The 19,045-nt window shown below is 34.9% G+C and overlaps 1 protein-coding gene across 22 annotated transcripts in view; it reads left to right on the top strand.

Annotated features, from left to right (window-relative positions):
* LOC143225089 (zinc finger E-box-binding homeobox 2-like) overlaps positions 1-19,045 on the top strand; it is a 258,604-nt gene that overhangs the window by 75,687 nt on the left and 163,872 nt on the right. For 3 of the 22 annotated variants that reach the window (XM_076453841.1, XM_076453846.1, XM_076453840.1), the window contains exon 2: positions 15,916-15,965. The exons of 16 other annotated variants lie outside the window; for them this stretch is intronic. In XM_076453841.1, the coding sequence (XP_076309956.1) occupies positions 15,958-15,965 (8 nt within the window). In that variant the 5' untranslated portion in view covers positions 15,916-15,957. Of the gene's footprint in view, positions 1-15,297; positions 15,511-15,915; positions 15,966-19,045 lie in introns of those variants that run through there. 3 more of the 22 variants (XM_076453854.1, XM_076453843.1, XM_076453844.1) reach the window with 2 other exon arrangements.

Raw genomic sequence — 19,045 nt, 5'->3', positions numbered from 1 at the left:
AAAACATAGAGAAGCTTGATTTCAATTGTGAATATAACCAGGATAGATGATGAGAAACAGAAACATGAGGTCACGTCCATGATAGGTCTAATCATAATAGATAGTGAGATAACGCTGCTGGACCATGTTCATTCTACTCTTATCGTGGAAGATACTAAGAGAAGATTTCTAGCTCGTTTATATTATATTCGCGAGTGCAGGAATGGTTATAATCGTATGTTCTAATCAGTGATGGGTCTAACTAAGATATGCGTACGGTCAAAACTGTGGGTTTAAACGAACATTAGAACAGGGTAGATGGAAAAGCATGTATACATGCTTATAATCATCTAACGTTTAGTCTGAGTGAATGGAGAGACATTTTATATTTATGATAGATATCGTCAGGGTAAATTATAAGATAGGACTATAGTCATTTATTTATGTTAAGCCTAATCTTGATGGAAGAAAGCTACAGACTTTAGGTATATTCATGGTAACTGAAGGAATAATAATACTTCAGACACTTGTTTATGTTAAGCCTAATCTTGGTAGAAACAAAACTACTGGGTTATCTTTAACATACAAAAGAGGCAAGACTACAGATATATGTTTATGTTAGCAGTAGGCTAGATAAATAAAGAGGGACGACTACATGTTTATGTTTACATTAAGTCTAGGTTGGGTACACAGAGAAATATGACAACACGCTTACATTATAGTATTAGGCAAGACATTACACATTAATGTAAGCGTGTTGTCAAATTATACATTGTAATGAGGCAGAACTGCAAGCATATTTTTATATGAATGTGACTAGCGTACCTGAAGAAGGAAGACATTCGAATATACATTAATATTACGTGTTGTAAATGTATAGCTTACTTTAAGTTGCCCCTAGTGACATAGTGTCTGCGGAGTTAATTGCAAGAACTCGGGTTTCGATACCAGTAGTGAGCAAAGCACAGATAACCTATTGTGTAACCTTGTGCTTACTTCCAAACAAACAAACAATACTTCGAGTCTTGTTAGGTTGTGTGGTTAAACAAGACAACGAGTTTATTGTTTTTTACTAAGTCTATAAAGGGAGCAAAAACTGTAGTAAATTAGACACAAAAGCTAAACATTAACCTTTCGTTTATATAAGTTGTTGCTATATTAAATACCAAGGCAATATTAAATATTAATAGATGGAAAAACAAGACTATAAGTTTACTTTAATCTGAGTGTAGACAGGAGAAATAGGAATAATACGAAGGTAAGGACACATAGAAACACAAGACACGACATTAATATCAATTCTAGCCAGATATGAAAAGAGCTTTTGTGTCTAATTTACTACAGTTTTTGCTCCCTTTATAGACTTGGTAAAAAACAATAAACTCGTTGTCTTGTTTAACCACACAACCTAACAAGACTGGAAGTATTGTTTGTTTGTTTGGAAGTACTTGATGCGCTCATGTTGTTTAGCCAAATAAATGGAAATACAAAAATATAGGCTTAAGTTTATATATGATTGCATTCATATTAAGATAGCCAAGAAAGAAACTTTCATTTGAAACTAGTCTAGTAAGAGTAGATTGAAGGCAAGCCAGTATGTTTATCCAGAGCCGTAGAAAGCGGTAAGACCAGACAAGCCCCAGAACTCCTAGAAATGACAATATAGCAGCGGTCTGACCACTCGAAACTTGCTTCCTACGCCAATGTTATTGTTATAATAGGTCTAACTAGTACATAAGAGGAAAAACAAGATTCCTCTATAGTGTTGAAGTTGGTGTAACCAGATGAAATGAAGCAAGACAGTAGACTTATTTTTATGCTAGGTGTAGTCACATTAGATTTATGTAGAGCAAAAGTAGTCTTAGGTGTGTTGTCAGGGTAGATGTAAAGACAACGACTAGGTGATCATCGTTTATGTTAGTATATTTAGGGTTTATAGAGAGGCGTGGCAATAGATAGTTCTACGGCCAAGTTAGTTTAAACAAATTAATTGGAAAAACAATACTACATGATTTAGATCTATGATATCTATAAACAGATTAGATGTACAAGCTTGACAATACTTTTACGTCCTGGTGTGATGGTGAGCCTAGGTAGAAGGAAGGACAAGACAATAGGGGTACGTATGAGTTAGTGTGCTTACACCCTTGTGCAAATTAACTGAAACAAATGGTCATTTTACAATATTTTCAACATGGCGCCGGTGCAGGCTCGCTGGACCCGCTGGATTCCTTTAATAGTCATTTTTTCACATAGACGGCGTCATTAGCTGTGTTTTTCAGTACGGTCGATCTATTTTTGGGATATATGACGAAATTTTGAGGAATATTACGTCATTCGAAATTGTTTTAGAAGGGCAAGGAGACCAGTCAAAAACAACTTCTCACCAACTCAATGAAGAAAAAACGGTATTAATGGGGTCTAAAATGCAAGAACAATGGAGGAAGGTGTCATTCGGTGACGAGACTCATTTCTTCGTACAGAATCAAAGAAGCCTGCATGTTCACAGATCTCCAGGTGAGAAACTTTGAGAATCTCACATCAATCAGTTCGTAAAACATCCCTTGAAGAAGATGATTTGGGGCTTTTTCAGCTACTATGGCGTCAAAGGCTTACATATTGTAGAAGGAATGATGCGAGGACCACAGTACATCGAAGTTTTGCAGAGAAGAGTCGTTCCAGAATTGAAAAAGAGATTTCCAGATGAATCAGGAATTTTTCAGCAAGATCTGGCTCCGTGCCACACATCGAAACTTGTGAAGAATTTTATGTCTACAACGCGAATAAAGGTGCTGGACTGGCCTGGAAACTCTCTGGACTTAAATCCTATTGAAAATCTTTAGGCGATTTGTAAAGAAAGACTTCGGAGAAAGACTGTACTATGAATGATAAGCTAATTAAGGCCATAATTGAGGTTTGGTACCGCGATCCAAAAATTAGTGGACTCGAGGCCAAAGCGGATTAATGATCTTCTGAAAAATAAAGGCGGTCATATTAATTTGTGAATAATTTTTGGATTTTTAGAAATAAAACGCAAAACATTAAAAAAAATTGTAATTTTCAGTCTTGTTTCAATTAATTTGCACAAGGGTGTAGGTACAAAAACAATATGTTTACGTTTTGAAAGAAAGGCAAAATATCATGCTTACATTCACAACGTTTAGTCAGGATAAAGTCCATGCTTACATTTCTTCAAGTTAGTTTAACTGGAACAGCCACAGAGCCAAGACGTACATTCGTTAATGTATCCAGGTTGAATAGAAATGCAAAACTACAGATGTGATTTATCTTGGGTGTAGCAAGAGTAAACGTGGAGGTAATAACACAAACGTACATTTACGTTAGTGTAATGAGGTTAAATGGAAGGGAAATATTCAAATTATTCGTGATTTGTTGTGTAGCTAGGTTAGGAGAAGAAGCAAAAAAAAAAGAGATTTATGTTAATATTAGGTATCAACATTGTAGATACATAGGCACGACCACAGTTTTATTTAACACATCAACAGAGAAAACTAAAAAATGAATTAACAATAAACGTAACTGGTGTGTAAAGTTATTTTGCTTGGTTTTATTAGCAACAGATGTACTCTTGATGTCTGTATTTATTTTGTGATAAATAAGTTAAAAACGTTGAATAAACGAGTTTAAAAACGACGAATAAAGATTCTGGTTGAGAGAAAAAATAATCAGAGATACATAAAATTGATTAATTTATTAAGTGAGAAAGAGAAAGCAAATATATTGAGGATTTGCATAGCTCTTTCTAACCTAATAATGGAGGCAAATGAACAAACAGATAATGAAATTTAACACGTAAGCCTATTCTGTATTTTTTTTTCAAACGTCAAGTGGCTGAAAGAGAAGGAATGAAACAATTATATAAATTGATAAGTGAGAAGGTGTATAGAGGGCTTGCATAACGTTTTTTTAGCATAAAGCCATACGATCAACTAGATGTGCTCTGTTCATCAAATGGAATCGAACCCCAGACTTTTGTATTTTAAGTCCGTAAACTCACCGCTGACCCATAAAGAGATAGTTAATAAAGAACACTAACGAAATGCTAGCGAGAACGGGTGTTAGAGAATCCCAATCCCATTAAACTAGATGGATTCAGCATCACAAGAATAACTTCCATTAATAACAGAGACAGTAGTTGGCTGGCAGGAAACGTTTAGAGTTGTGTATCTATGTGGGCTGACGATTTCTGTAACATATGTCTTGTGTAGTCTGAAGAGATGGTTGTATCTGATAGACAAACGAAGAATGTCTTTGTTGAGCTGAAGCTATCTGAAGCAACCAGGGTTCTTTTGAACTGGAGCCAAGTAGTCTTGCCGACTAAAGGAGAGGTAGGTAGAGTTGTAAGAGGCAGAAAAAAAACAACATAAATAGATGAATGAACGAAGGAAATAACGCAAAAAGAGAGAGAAAAAAACTGGCACAAAATGCAGCACGTTGGTGTGTAAAGCGACAAAAAATACACATGAAACTCCAATAAATAAAAGTAATAAAAATAAGTGACATGCTTTGAAAACAAGATGACAAAATAAATCAACCTGTATTTATATCATATCTTGTTATGTTTATAGTTTTTATGTGTTTGTCATAATTGCCTGATGATCGACTCAGGGCACTCTGGGTTGAAGTTCAGGGGTAATTCTATTAAATTAATAGTTACAGAAAGGTATGCATAACTGCATGATAATCTAGTCAGAACACTCTGGGTTGAAGTTCAGAAGTAATACAATTAGATTAACTGTTATTGAAAGGCATACATGACTGCATGATAATCGAGTCAGGGCACTCTGGGTTGAAGTTCAGAAGTAATACCATTAGATTAACTGTTCAGAAAGGCATACAGGACTGCATGATAATCGAATCAGGGCACTCTGGGTTGAAGTTCAGAAGTAATACCATTCGATTAATAGTTACATGAAGGTATACGTTCAGCTATATGTCAACACATAGTCTGTTGGATCCAAAATAAAACAGGTGAAATTCACTGTAAGTTTAATCTGTGATTTGGTACTAATTAGCAAGTAATGTGCGTATTATCGACAGACACAAATATAGGTTTGTGTATGTTACACGTAACCTGTTGGTTTATCTTCAAGCTTAGTTTGGAAGTTAAACTAGATATATATTGTGCTTTGGCGTAACCTTTCCGCCCCTCTCTCTCAAATATGTTTGCCGAAATGTATGTACGTTTATACGCATATATCATATTTCGCCCTATTTTTATGGTTTATATAACACCTGTAGGAGTTATTTTCATATCCATTACTACAGTTTGATGGCAGGTTATCCTTTAAAGAAAACAGAAACAAACAAAATATATATTTCTTGTTTTATTTAAAAAAAGGCAGTGATACCAAGTGAAAAATTTAGTTTTTGTAAAGAGTAATTGGAAACTCGTTAAATACGACTTAAATTTGGGAAAACAGTTTGAGATAAAATTCCGATTAATAGATTTTGCAATAGATTTAGTGTTATATCTTTATGTATAATGTCACTAATGATACTTCAAGATTGCCAGGTCAATAGGCTAAGTGGAGTGTAGACATTTTTGTTATGTAGTAAATGGTTCTCTTTTCAAAAGAATGTCTGATGACCATTTAGCTATGCCGACTGCAGCTTGGTTACTATGGTAACTGCATTGCACCAGGCCGTCCACAAATTCATAAAATAAGTGCTCAGATGTCAGAATTAGATACTAATACTCTAGGCGAAAGTTATGTTATCTTGATATATGATTGCCATGGCAACTAGAGAATCCAGGTGCGTGTTAGTTACGTGAGAATGTTCTTGGGTTTAGGAAAGTGCCGTCGTAGATACCTTTCGATGACGTTTGTACAGGATAACATTGGAGTCAATAGGAAACACCTCAGGGGATTGACTCATGGTTCGTCAGGTTTACTTCTGATTAGCCCTATTTGTTGCTTTAGTTGAAGTAAATCTATCCTTCTTATTTTACTATTTAACTTTATACTATTCTTGACTGTTACTGTAAATATCCGCTCATTTAAAAATTTAAGTTTCTCTACTTTTTTATCTCTTTATCTGTCTGTCGATCTCTATTTATAAGATGCTATTTAAGATTAAGTTTTCATACTTGTTCAGAACTAAAATATGTCAGGAACATCTACATGTGTGGGTAAATGTTTTACTCAAGAAATCATCCCTCAATGAAGAAAACAAATGCAGAGTTTTAGACCATATGGTTATTTAATGTATTTTTAATTTTGTAAAGGTAGCATAATATTGTTAAATTGTATTTGTTTGGGATTTGCACGGCGATGTTCTGCGACAGTTTCCACCAAGTTAATTATTATGAAACCGATATTGTTTTCACTGCATCACTTTGTTGTCGCGAGGCGAAATGTACAAACAAGAACTGTAAAGGCGTTTTTGAAACTCGCTTGTACTGATTAGAGGATAGATTGAGAATGTTCTATCTGAAGTAACAATGGCAGGATGTCGTGATACAGAAGGTTTTGGTGCTTTCGAAGTGAATGAAAGATCAGGTAAATTTCAGATAAACGTTGTATAATATCACATAAATGAATTATTGCTTTTATCTGATGAGGAAAAACCTCATTTTCCAAGCTTGATAACACGCGAAAAAGACGCGATTAAGTGTGTACCTTTTCCTTCTTACACGTGGAGATACGAAGAAAAGACCTGTTTAGATGTTGAACACACACGGCTGTCGTATATTAGATGGTTGGTTTTTAAAGTAAATCATTTTAAAGAAGGGTTTAAGTGCTTTACGACCACGGAAATGTTATTATATGGTACTACTGTCTTAGAGCGATTAAAAACAACACATCTCTGTACCATAATAATATATACGAATATATATTCTGATATTCTCTAGCTTATAAATTATGAATTAATTACTGAACTATAGCGTGAACTATACTCATCTCTTCTAATGAATGAAATGATTTGTTCCATTATTACCAAGGGCGACTGCGTGTTGATATGAAAATTAGGAACGCATATTAAAGTAACGTTTTCGTGGCCCAATGATAAAACAAGCACGTGGTCCTCAAAACAACTGAGTTGTTTTATAACGTGCATAAGCCCCACCAGAAACGTGTTTATTTATGCAACCAAATAATTAAATATTGCACGGCGGACAAAACTGTCCAAGCGTTGAGAGAAAAGTTCAACAGAGTAGCCAAGCCAACACCTTTTACCATAACTTCCTAATCCTAGTTATATTTAGCTTGAAGCACGATTCGTAAGCTGTGTGTGTTCACGTCTGGCGGACTTAAACCTGTTTCGATCGCCAATCAAGCCTACAATGGAGAGACAAGGGAACTTCTGCGCTCCCCTGAGACAGGGGATCTGATTGGGTTACCACACACCTCGACGTGGACGGTGTGTGTGGGACACGTTGCACATGTTGTATCTGATCAGTGTGCACACGTGTAAGTCCTCTTCAGTTTTCTCCCCTCCATGTTGTAGAAAACTCGTACGTGTTTGCTTCGCTTCAACCTCATTGTAATTTAGATAAGGACTAGGACAAAGAGACATTACCTGAACGAACCACACGACCGCAGTCAGCAGTTTATGCTTCATTACAGCTCTCAGAGAAGGTGCTTTCAGCTGAATGGTGACCAGATGCCCATATTGTCTTATGGAAGTTTGTAACTTGAGTATTCTCAAACTTTTCATTTCTTAGCTTTCGTCTCTAATGACTTTTTTTGCTTTTAAGAAGGGAGGACCGAGTCGATTATCTCTATATTTGATCTTTATTTGTTTGTAGTAAAATATTAATTAAATAGTAAAACACTTGCTTTCTGCATTTTAAGAACAAAAGTTAGAAATATTAGGATACTAACTGTTACAGCAGTGACTATGAAAGTTGAACAAGTTATATGTTCTCTTTCAGACGTTTCAAAACGCTACTGAACAGATTAAATTGATTAACCCTATCTTTATATGAATTGACTTCTTTAGAAGTTTAAGAGTTGACTAGGTTTTAATTAAATGAACATCTAGAACAAACAAGAGATCTGAGATATAAATAAAACTTTATTGCTGAAAATATTCAGCAATAAATGATTTATTTTTTAATAAAGTAACGCTCTTCAATTCGGCTAACACACAAAATTCTCTGGGTACCAATAGTAATCCTGTAAAAATAAAGTTCATTGTTTTTCTTTATACGAGGTAAGTGGGTAAATAAAGAGGAATGGATGATCCACCAATTCCTAAATACCGCTTTAACACTAGCAGAGGGGGTGTTGAGAGTTGAACTGAAACAGCTCAACAGGCGGGAATAACGAGAAAACATACTTAGAGGTGTACAAGCGCATATGATGGCCAGATGTCCGCCCTACATACATTACCCGCGGGCACCACTTGGGGATAGGTTTAGATGAACCAATTCAAGCCGACGGACGTTTCATCAAGTAATACACATAAAGAAGGTATATATATATGTGTGTGTGTGTGTTTATTATGGATATTGGTGGTGAACTATAAATCCTAAAGTTCATTGAAAAACTAACTGGAGAAAACGTTATGCAGAAAAATTGTTTAAACATATTTTATTGTCTAAAAAATGTTTATGTATTGCTCGAGGGGTTTTACACTTTTGGTGTTTAAATAATATTTTAAATTAGCACCTAATGCTAAAATTTAATAACTTGTTTTTTTACTGCTGAATTCTGGTGTGATCAAAGTATCGGTTGTCTTAAACAAACCCTGATATTTAAATGATTTTCACGCAAAACAGTGTTTATTTGTATGAAACGGAAATTATTAGATTGGGTTCTTCTATATATTTCGACATAAATAAATATTTACAGTTTAGCCCTTTAATGTTCTGTGCGCTTTTCGTTTATTTCAGTTAATTAAAAATAATCATAGGCATACGGATAGTATGCTGTTTCTTTCTTTCAGTCGTTAATTATGAATATTTCTGTTAGTAATACAGATTCCAATCAGATTTCTCATTTACCTTCCTTAAAGAAACCTGGTGTAGAAATATCAAGAAAGCTTTCGTAGACATTGCCGTGAAAATATTTACTGTTTGTTTTATTATGCACAAAGCTACACAAAGGGCTATCCGTGCTCTGCCCACCACGGGTATCGAAACCCGGTTTTATCAGTAGAAGTCTGCAGACATATCACTTTGCCACTGGGGAGTAAAATTTACGCAAGCTGCTCAAATAATCTTTGAGCTAATTCGACACTGTCGTGAAGTCCATAAAATCTATCCTTGACAGAGAAGGAAGTCCACGAAGCGTAACCTTGATCAAGAAGTCCAAGAAACTTAACTGTGGCAGAAAAGTCTATAAAACCTAATATTGACAAAAAAGTCCATGAAAGCTGGTCATGCCAATCAAGAGTCCACGAAATCCAACTGCGATAGAAAAGTCCATAAAATCTAAGCTTGACAAAAAGTCCACAAAAACCTGACCTTAACAAAACAGTCCATGAAACCTAACCGTGACAGAAAAGTCCATAAAATCTAAGCTTGACAAAAAGTCCACAAAAACCTGACCTTAACAAAACAGTCCATGAAACCTAATCGTGACAGAAAAGACCATGAAACCTGACCTTGGCAAAATGTTCATGACCTGTAACTGATTAGTTTATTAAATTGAATTAGCCGGGCAGCAGATGGTTTATAAACGAATCAACTTTTCTAAGTGCTTACATCGCTTATGCTTATTTAGAAGCACGTGATCAAGTATCATACATGTTTATAAAATAATAAGGTTAAGGAAAATGGAGGACTTGTCAGATAGCAATATTATATACAATTAATTATTTCTGCCTTTTCAAAGAGAATTTTGTTTTGTTTTGTGTTTTTTGGTTAATGGTGTCTTAAATATGTATTGTATCTGTTTCGTCTCTAATGCACGGTCTATTCATTTGTAAGCTACATAGAATCTAAATATCACAATAATAATTACAACTGGCATACTTATAAGGAATATATTTCTATAAGGTTGAATAAGGTTTTGTTTTTAGTTCAAATATTAATCTTTTAAGCCACATATCATTTGACTCCTTTGTTAGGAAAAGGCGACGAACAAAGCCACTGATCATAGATTAAGCCGTTCAATAATTGCTACTTTGCCTTCTGTTGTAGAAAAATAGCTTCTTAATTTTGTATACCCATTTCTACGTTACATTTGCAATTCACATATAACACGAAATGTGGTAAAGAAGGTAGTTGACAAAGATAAAATTGTTAGGATATTTTCCTCTGAACGGTCTTTCACGCATAGTATATTTGTTTTATGAAATATAGTAGCGTAAAAAACATATTTCGGAATACTTTCACGAGCATTGTCGAATCTTTTCGTTTTAGAGAAACGTATATACGAATAAATCCGAATAACTGTAATGGTCTTGATATTGTCATAGATTTCAGTCTTTCTGTGGATTCGTTTGTTTGTTTTTGAATTACGCGCAATGCTATGTGAGAGCTGTCTGCGCTATCCGTCGGTAATTTAGTATTGAAAGACTAGAGGAAAGGCAGTTAGTCGTCACAACCCACCGCCAAGTCTTGGACTACTCTTTTACTAACGAATAGTGGAAATGCTCGTAACATAATAACGCCTAACGACTGAAAGGGCGAGCATATTTGGTAAGAAAGGGGTTGGAACGCCCTGACCACCTGGCCATGTTGGGCTATTTCTATAGAATTAGGCTAAACTCTTACTATTCTAAAATATGGTACAAGCATTATGAGGAATATGCACATATTAGTGCATTTATTAAAAAGGTATTTTGTGTAATATTAAAGAATTGTAAGAATGCCAACATTTTAATATATATTGTAAAATAATAAAAAGGTTTAAAATGTGTCTAGTTCCATACATTTTATATATATTTCTAGGCTCGGCATGACCAGGTGGTTAAGGGTCACGGGTTCGAATCCCTGTCACCAAACATGCTCGCCCTTTTAGCCCTGGAGGCGTTATAATGTGACGGTCAATCCCACTATTCTTTGGTAAAAGAGTAGCCCAAGAGTTGGCGGTGGGTGGTGATGACTAGCTGCCTACCCTTTAGTCTTACACTACTAAATTAAGGACGGCTAGCGCAGGTAACCCACGTGTAGCTTTGCGCAAACTTAAAAAAAACAAAACAATATACATATTTCTTAACCATGACAGTCTTTGAAACTCTAGGTTGTACCAGATGCTGCTAAAATAATATTTCATAAGTATGAAGTTAAAAACAACTCAATATTTATTAAAGCGTGCTCCTTGTAAACTTCTGTATATTGCTTTTACCATGTAATGCAGCTTCTTCCGCTAAAAAAAATGCTAGCTTGTTTTTTGATAAAACAGCGACGTGATAAAGAAACGTTTTCATAGAACTGATTAAAATGTGCTACGTAGATTATAAATGTGATGGTTCATATACAGCTTTCAGTTCCTAGCAATCCTATATGCAGAGCGTGAATCATCATATTTTGCTATTTCCAAAGAATAAAATGCATATTTTCATACGTGTTTTGTCAGTGTAAGCGGTTGAGCTTCACCTAACGTGTACTGGTTTCTATTTTCCCACCTCCCACTGGTTTCATAATTCAAACTTCATTCTCACTCATCTCGTGTTTATCATAGCCTATCTACAGTAGCTTTTTTATGACTTAGTAACTTCCATATATTCATGCTGCACCGAGGCTCGAGGGAGATTTCACCTGTGTGCATGGAGGGACAAGGCTGGTTCTACGTGAAATTTGCATAGCAACTAGCGGAAGATAAAGCCTTTTCCAGAAGAAGGAAGATAGCATGCAACAATATTTGCATCTCTAAACACCCGTCCTGGCTTTGCATGCGAGTAGGAAACACAACGTGACAGCTGGGAAACCCATCTCTCTCACCTTGTAACATCTCCTTTCATTTTCTTTCTCTCTACGTAGGACACACTATTTCATTGCATCCCGTGCTTGATACTGCTGTTGTTACAAAAGAAAATTCATTTGATTATTGAATATTTGCATCATTAATGGTTCTCGGAGCTACGTACTTGTTGGCATTTGATTTTATTTTTTTTAAACTACTGCAAATTCTTTACTATACTAATTTATGAAATTATTACACAGCCCCTTAAACAGCAGGAAAAAATGAAAAAGTAAAGAATGGTATTAATAGATTTATTTTTTGGTTTTGATTTGATTTTTCTCTCTAAGAAGGCGGTAAGACTATAAGTCACATGAAATAAAATCGTAGTATCAGATGAATAATAAACGAAAATTTAAAATCATTATTTAGTTCTGAAGAATTAAAATATCTGAAATATATCTATTAAAGGTGATTTCTAATACGTAACGTAACTTTCGTTTATTTCTGGATTTATTTTTTGTTTAGTACACAGACTTTTATATGTGTACATATGAATTTGATGTTTATGTAGAAATGCATATATATAGTGAATTAATATGTGTTTGGTTGGTTTTAAACACAAAACGTAACAATGGGCTTTGCACACACCGTGGGCATCGAACCATAAATTTTAGTATAATAAACTCTTAAACTGAGCCACCGAGAACATTAAGTTCCTGTTGACACACATTGACAATGACATCGTTAGATGCAAGAAAAAACAGAAGTATACCATTCATTCCCTGATTAAAACACGTATCATTTGGCTCGAATTAAACAGAAAAAATTGTATTTAAAAGAAGAGGTTACACTCCCAAAAGGACAAATTATTATAATTTTATAGTCTGAATATTTTAATAGTGTACGATATATTTGTTTGTCTTAAATACATTATGCAATAGTTATTAAAGCACTCGCACATGCATTCGTAATAAATGAAAATAATTTATCTCTGTCTATTTATTTGTTATTTTAAGTACAATAGAAACTACATTAAATGCAGTCCCTGAAAAATATACATGCTCGCCCTTTCAGTCGTGAGGGCGTTATAATGTGACAGTCAATCCCACTGTTAGTTGGTAAAAGAGTAGCCCAAGATTTGGCGGTGGGTTGTGATAACTAGCTGCCTTCCTTCTAGTTTTACAGTGCTAAATTAGGGACGGCTAGTGCAGAGAGCCCTCGTGTAGCTTTGCACGAAACTCACAACAAACCAAACTCATTTGAACGAAAATAATAAAAGATATTATAATAAAACGGCATGATATTTTAACATTAATAGCTGTAGCAATATTTGTATGGCTATTGTGTGTGTTTTTGTTACGCGTGTAACTAATAGGTATAAATAACTATGACCATTAAATAAGCTTTAAAAACTACACCATAATCTTCTACGGGTTGTAGGTTTTAACATTATCAGCCGTAGCACTATTTGTGTGATTATTGTATGCGTCTTTGTTACACGTGTAAATAATAGGTTTAAATCTCTATGACCATTAAATGAGCTTTCAAAACACAATAAAAAGTATAGAATATATCATATTAAATTATAGTGTAGTGTCTGAAGTAGAGGTCTAAATACCATCTTTAATTATATAGTTTTAGGGCTAATACGTGAAATAAACTGCTGTTTATAAACATGACTGTTACAACTAATGCAAAGTAAGAAACAAGCGAAATTCGTCTGACTAGAATGGTGTACAAGTGAACTGACTCATGCAAAGTGACAGTTTCTTCGCACAATTGAAACCACTCACAACTTCATAGGAATGTTGAACAGCCAAATACAGTAAAGGAATACACTCTGTTTGCGTCATAGAAATATTTTATAATTCATATCCGCTGAAATATGATCATAAAAGTGTTCTTCAAAGTAAGATTTACAAATATCGTAGAAATAAATGTATTGAAATAACTTGAATTGTGTTGAACAGTTGAATATACTAAAATGTACAAATTAACATAGTGAAATAAGATGTCAGAAATGGTCTTTCTTACAATACATAAAAATGTCACGTGCACTACTAATTCATACACTAAATCATCGCGGCAAAAATGTTTGTGAAAATTGATGCATTAAACTAATATAGCAAAAGAATATGCGCAAAAGTTTGTTTTGGTTTTTGAATTTTGCACAAAGCTACTCGAGGGCTATCTGCGCTAGCCGTCCCTAACTTAGCAATTTAAGACTAGAGGGAAGGCAGCTAGTCATCACGCCCCCACGGCTGAAAGGGGGAGCATGTTTGATGTGACGGGGACTCGAACCTGCATGCGCAAATGAGTGCAAGTTAAAATAAACCACGGAAATGACGTTTTGCTGAATATGTTACGACAGAAACAGTTTTAAATAAAAGATTATTTTGAAATGTGAGTAAAATAATAGAAGTTTAAAACTAACATGACGTCAATATATCCACTGATGGTGACGTTCACATAATATGGCGTGCATATTTACTTGAATAAAAGTAATACAGATATTTAGGTGAGAATTCTTTCGAATGTAATACGCTCTAGAGTTATCTAATTAAACTCAGCTAGATACATAGGTTTCAGGTTTGTATAAAAAGCTGTAAACGTCCGAGAGAAAAGAAAAAGTTTCCTAATAATCAGTTTACCCATGTTTTATATACATATAAAAGATAGTAAACATTTATTCTTTGTACTTTAGTGGGGAATGTAAGTAACCTTGAGACAGCATTTTGTTTCTAAGGGCACTCCATTCTGTAGGGGATCATCTAAAATATATATTTATGTCTGCCTTGTGATTAAAAGGCAGACATAAAGATATGTGTACTTCGTTCCTGAAAATGTTTTAGTTTAAGAAATCCACTGAAAATCGTTGGATTATTGGATTTTATTATAAGAAACCACGTCTCATTCATCTTGTTTTATTGAATCATGCAAATTGACGTTTATGTGGTCCCGTAAATCTTGAATGAAAAACCGACGTCAATGGAACAAAACCATATAAAAGTGATGCACACTTATTATTATTATTTTAGATATGTCCTGTCATTTAAGGAATGTAGTGATTACGGAAAGTTTTCGATATACATAATGTTTTTTTATTATAGTTTCATCTTTCAGAATGAGCTGAACTTGCACAAGGACAGGTTGTTCCTGTTATTGCTTGGCATTTTCTTTCCTGACCTGAATCGGAGAAAGGACGAAGTTATTGAGCTTCTTTCTCAAGTACTTTAATTTCCGGTCTCGTATACATGATCAACATGATTAGTTATTCACTATTGAACATGCTATCGAAACGTATTTCAGCCACTGATTACAATATATCAAGGTGGTCAGTCAGTAAATTGTAATCTTCGCCACCTGTAAAGCTAACCATTCACTCACTAACTTACTCAAGCCAGACCATTTGTGAGATTCGATCTTATTCTGCATTCCTCGTCACTCGTGCGTTTTCTTTCTTGGATTAATGAATTCGTATTGCATTTCCTGATAGAGACGTCTCGACTAGCTTTGAAAATGGAAGTCTTGCTATAATGCGTACCGACAACTAGAGAGATGAAGGCTGGCGGTGGACCAGCGTATGAAGCTCACCTTTCCCAAAGTTAATTAAACCTAACGTTGCAACTCATCACCACAGACCTGCTGATTGCCACACTAATTACTACGAGAATGCGGTGGGGTCCAAATGGTCGGAGGATAGATGTAGGTAGGTGAAAGTGAACTACGTGCTGAGAATACATTTGAAGACCACGAGGGAATAGCGAGGGCTAGGGAAAGGAGTAAATATTAATTTCGTGGAATTTCGTCTATAGATGTGGGCATATCTGTTCTGAAAAATATTTGTGATTAACACTAGGTATGCAGTATACCACATATAAATATGTCCACACACATATAGCCACTAATAAAAATACTTTGCAAGAGAGGCATTTCAAATATATGTGTTTGTTTCGTTACCTCTTGAAATTCATGTCATAATGTTTGTTCGCTAATTACCACACTGTTCTAATATTGGCTGAGTGGTTCTAGATAATATGTACTGTACTTGTTTTAATAGATGTTCATTTTAAGACAAACGCTTAGTGTTATTCTCATTTTTTTTATTTTCTAGGTAAGTCAAAGACATGATTTGTAGACTAAACTTCATAGATCTATGCATGGGTAAGTAAGAGCATACATTTTTGTTTCTTAAGAAATATTTAACTGGGGTTAAAAGAAAAAAAAAAAAGAAAGAGATTGAATTACGTATTTTATTTGCAATTCTATTCCACGAGGACGAATCACCCATCCATCATTTCAAGAAAGTATTAACGTTGGAAGTACACGTTTATATTTCTTCTTGTACTCGTATTAATTCGTATTATAAGCCGAATAATACTTTGCAATTAGCTGCGTTTATTGCTGTACGACAGAGAAGTGGCAATCAATGTATTGATTGTTTGGTGATCCCAGAGAACAGTGAAATAATCAGACTCCTTAGAAGAGTACACGTCAGCTACACGTCAGCGTTTAAAATAATTTTACGAAACAAACTTTTCTTCGTAACTTCAATGACTTTACTGCGAAATTATTACAAGACAATGACTCTATTTTTTTTTTTTTTTACTTTTTATGTTTACCTGCTTTAGATATAGTGTAATAGTTCTAAGTTGCCAGTTAAATTTTGCAGAGAAGAAGAATAAGCAAGACACAAACCCGAATGCACGAGGATCTTGGAAATTACTGTTTAACTACTGTATGAAAATACAACTCTCTTGTCGTGTTTAGGCAGAGCTTTGAGAACATATTACCATGACAAGAAAAAATATAATAATAGTAAGACCAGAAAAACATGTTAATTCTTTGATGAATGTTAGTAATTATACGATGTATAATTGCGTGGATATCTCAACCAGATTTCGCCATTTATGTTCAATTCTTGCAGTGGTAGTCATGCTTTGGAAGAATTTAAACCCCTTGACGGGCCTAGTATGGCCAGATGGTTAAGACACTCGACTCGTAATTCGAAGGCCGCGGGTTCGAATCCCCTTTTATCCGTGACGTCATTATAATGTGATGGTCAACTCCACTATTTGTTGGTAAAAGAATAGTCCAAGAGTTGGCGGTGGGTGATGATGATAAATTCAAAACAAACAATCTACACCATATATATGGCGCTTGCGCATTGCATCTATATTAGAGTCTCTGGAAATTAGTTGAAAGAAAAAATAGAATCTACTCCATTCGGTATTAATTTAGCAGCAGCTTAATTATCCAAACATTAATTAAACTAATTATAACGCTAGTAATCTCGCTTTTAGGTTAATAATCAGAAATGAAAACTTCCAAATCTAATGGAAGAGTCCCGTACGACAATTTACTTTTCTAGATGGGAAAGGATACAGAAATTATGTAGGTCTTTCTTATCAGTTTAGTAAAGACCCTCTTCAGGAAACCGAATACTAAACATACCCGATTCACGGTGCTAAGAAAGACATTTGTGTTTTCCTTGACAATGTTGGGTCTTTAGATTCAGACTTGCCCGACTTAATATTTTTTTGAAACAACAATAACATCTTTTAAAACTCCAGCTTATGAGAAGTGTCAGCAGAAAAAGCACTTATATCAAAACAACGTCAGGTCTAAAGGATGAATCTTTCCTGTGTAGAGAGATGAATTTTTTGTGAGAACTCCCATCTGATCTAATTAATGTAAGACGTTGTTACCTTTTGGATGTACATTTCTAGGGTTTGGCATCTTGTGAAAGTAAATAATATATAATCTTTTTTTTTTTTTCTTTAAGCTGAAAACGAGAAAAGCGTTGTTTGTTTTTAATTTTGCGCAACGCTACACAAGGGTTATCTGCGCTAGCCATCCGTAATTTAACAGTGTAAGACTAGAGGAAAGGCAACTAGTGATTACCATCCACCGCCAACTCTTGAACTACTCTTTTACCAACAAATATTTGGATTGACTCTCACATTATAACGAACCCTCGACTGAAAGGGCGAGCGTGTTTGGTGTGACGGGGACTTGAACCCGCGACCTCACATTACGAATCGAGCACCCTCACCAGCTGGCCACTCCGGGCCATACACGTTGTTAAATTTGTTGTATACATCTTCTGGCTTCATCGAACTAAGTCCACATAATAACAAGGTTAACTAGTCAATCAATTATCAGATTGTCAGTCACACTTTTCTAGTATACAATCACAACAAACTACACGGTATCGCCTGAATATATTATCTAGTTGCCTATAGATAAATTAGTCCTTACATAAAACAAGTTGAAGTTTCATTGAATATGATTTGTAACTTCAATATACAAAAGCGATTTATCTATCGACAGCTAAGTATTTCGTAGTGAACATGTTTCACGATCAGACACATGTCTTGATACTTGTTTTATTTATGTTTTACTTTGAACTGAATAAAACATGACAATATAAATGTTTTTGGTTACTATCTAAATATACCAATTAAAAAAAAAATGTTAGGACCTAATATAGAATATAGGTGACTGTTTCCAATCGTGTCCTGTAGAAGGACTTAAATGTTTCCAGCTTTCTCCCTGCGACATAGGCCCGGCATGGCCAAGTGCGTTAAGGCATTTGACTCGTAATCTGAGGGTCGCGGGTTCGAATTCCGGTCGCACCAAACATGCTCGCCCCTTTCAGGCGTGGGGGCGTTATAATGTTACGGTCAATCCCACTATTCGCTGGTAAAAGAGTAGCCCAAGAGTTGGCGGTGGGTGGTGACGACTAGCTGTCTTCCCTCGAGTCTTACACTAGTAAATTAGGGACAAGTAGCGCAGATAGCCCTCGAGTAGCTTTACGCAAAATTCAAAAGCAAACAAACCCTGCGACATTATGATTTTGTTATTTTTTGTGTCAAGTATGAACACATGGTGCTTCTTTTCGAAATTGGAGAACAAAGTGAATTCATAAGTCAACCATTTGAAATATAGACCGATACTGTCATTGTTTTCATCTGTGTAATAGTCATTTTATTTATGTGTTTTTAATGTTAATGTTGACGTGGTAATTGAAACAGTACTTTTTCTGAAAATGACTTTGATTAGAAATATCAGTTTCCTTTTCCATATACGTTCTTAATGTTATTGTCTTGTTGAAATCGCACTTTATTGAAAACCTAATATCCGTTGTACGACATCTGACGTTTCGCGCTGAAGCGTTTGTTATGGCTTTAAAAAAAATGGAAACTCTGGTAATCATCAATATAAATTATGGTTGTTTCCTT

Source organism: Tachypleus tridentatus, chromosome 9 (genome assembly GCF_004210375.1).
Source record: "Tachypleus tridentatus isolate NWPU-2018 chromosome 9, ASM421037v1, whole genome shotgun sequence".
Lineage (NCBI taxonomy): Eukaryota > Metazoa > Arthropoda > Merostomata > Xiphosura > Limulidae > Tachypleus > Tachypleus tridentatus.
Note: the sequence above shows the minus strand (reverse complement) of the source record. Positions and strands in the feature narration are given on the sequence as shown.